Raw genomic sequence first — 677 nt, 5'->3', positions numbered from 1 at the left:
TTGTATTCTAATCATCAGTAATTATCACTATATCTAGATTGTGTTTTGATTTCAGTGAAGAAAATGGTAGAATTTTTTCAACTTCATCATCACGGGCTGCAGTATTTGGTGAATAAATTTGATAATAGTGATATTTACTGCTCTTCCTTGTAGGCATATCAACATTATCCTATTACTCACAGAATTATAGTTCAAGAAATATCTGGAAGTATTCTTTTTCTTTTGCAGATAAGATGCAATGTCATTCCACTTCCAGTTATCATTTCTGGCATAGGAACTATATGATTGTCAGAGACAATATGGCCAGTATCAATCCATTTCAATTTATCAATGCCTAAGATATCAATCTTCACACATTCCTTTCATTTTTGAAAAATTCCAATTTTCTCCCCAACCAGAACCTTCTGAGATGGGACATTCCCACTAGAAAGGACAAGCAGTCCAGCCTGGAAAGCTAGAGCGACAGAAGATACATCTTCGAAGAAAGATCCAAAAACAAAAATGTCGGCATGACTGGCATCTACAAGAATAAGCAAATTGTTCTCATGGAAGCCATCAAGAAAGTAATCATGTTCCTTCAGGACAAACCCCCCTCTAAGACTGAAACTCAAAGGGAACACACTAGCAGGCATGTAAGCTTGCTGACGATCACATTGTTCTACTGGTGAATTGAAGAG

The 677-nt window shown here is 36.5% G+C and overlaps 1 protein-coding gene across 1 annotated transcript in view; it reads left to right on the top strand.

The window, feature by feature from the left end:
- The first annotated feature begins 509 nt into the window (after positions 1–509).
- Positions 510–677, top strand: part of LOC102813364 (EP300-interacting inhibitor of differentiation 1-like) — a 7,591-nt gene continuing 7,423 nt past the window's right edge. Inside the window, exon 1 of the mRNA XM_006872963.1 lies at positions 510–563. Coding sequence (XP_006873025.1) covers positions 510–563 — 54 coding nt within the window. The remainder of the gene's footprint in view (positions 564–677) is intronic.

This window comes from Chrysochloris asiatica, unplaced genomic scaffold, assembly GCF_000296735.1.
Source record: "Chrysochloris asiatica unplaced genomic scaffold, ChrAsi1.0 scaffold00216, whole genome shotgun sequence".
In the NCBI taxonomy this organism is placed as follows: domain Eukaryota; kingdom Metazoa; phylum Chordata; class Mammalia; order Afrosoricida; family Chrysochloridae; genus Chrysochloris; species Chrysochloris asiatica.
Note: the sequence above shows the minus strand (reverse complement) of the source record. Positions and strands in the feature narration are given on the sequence as shown.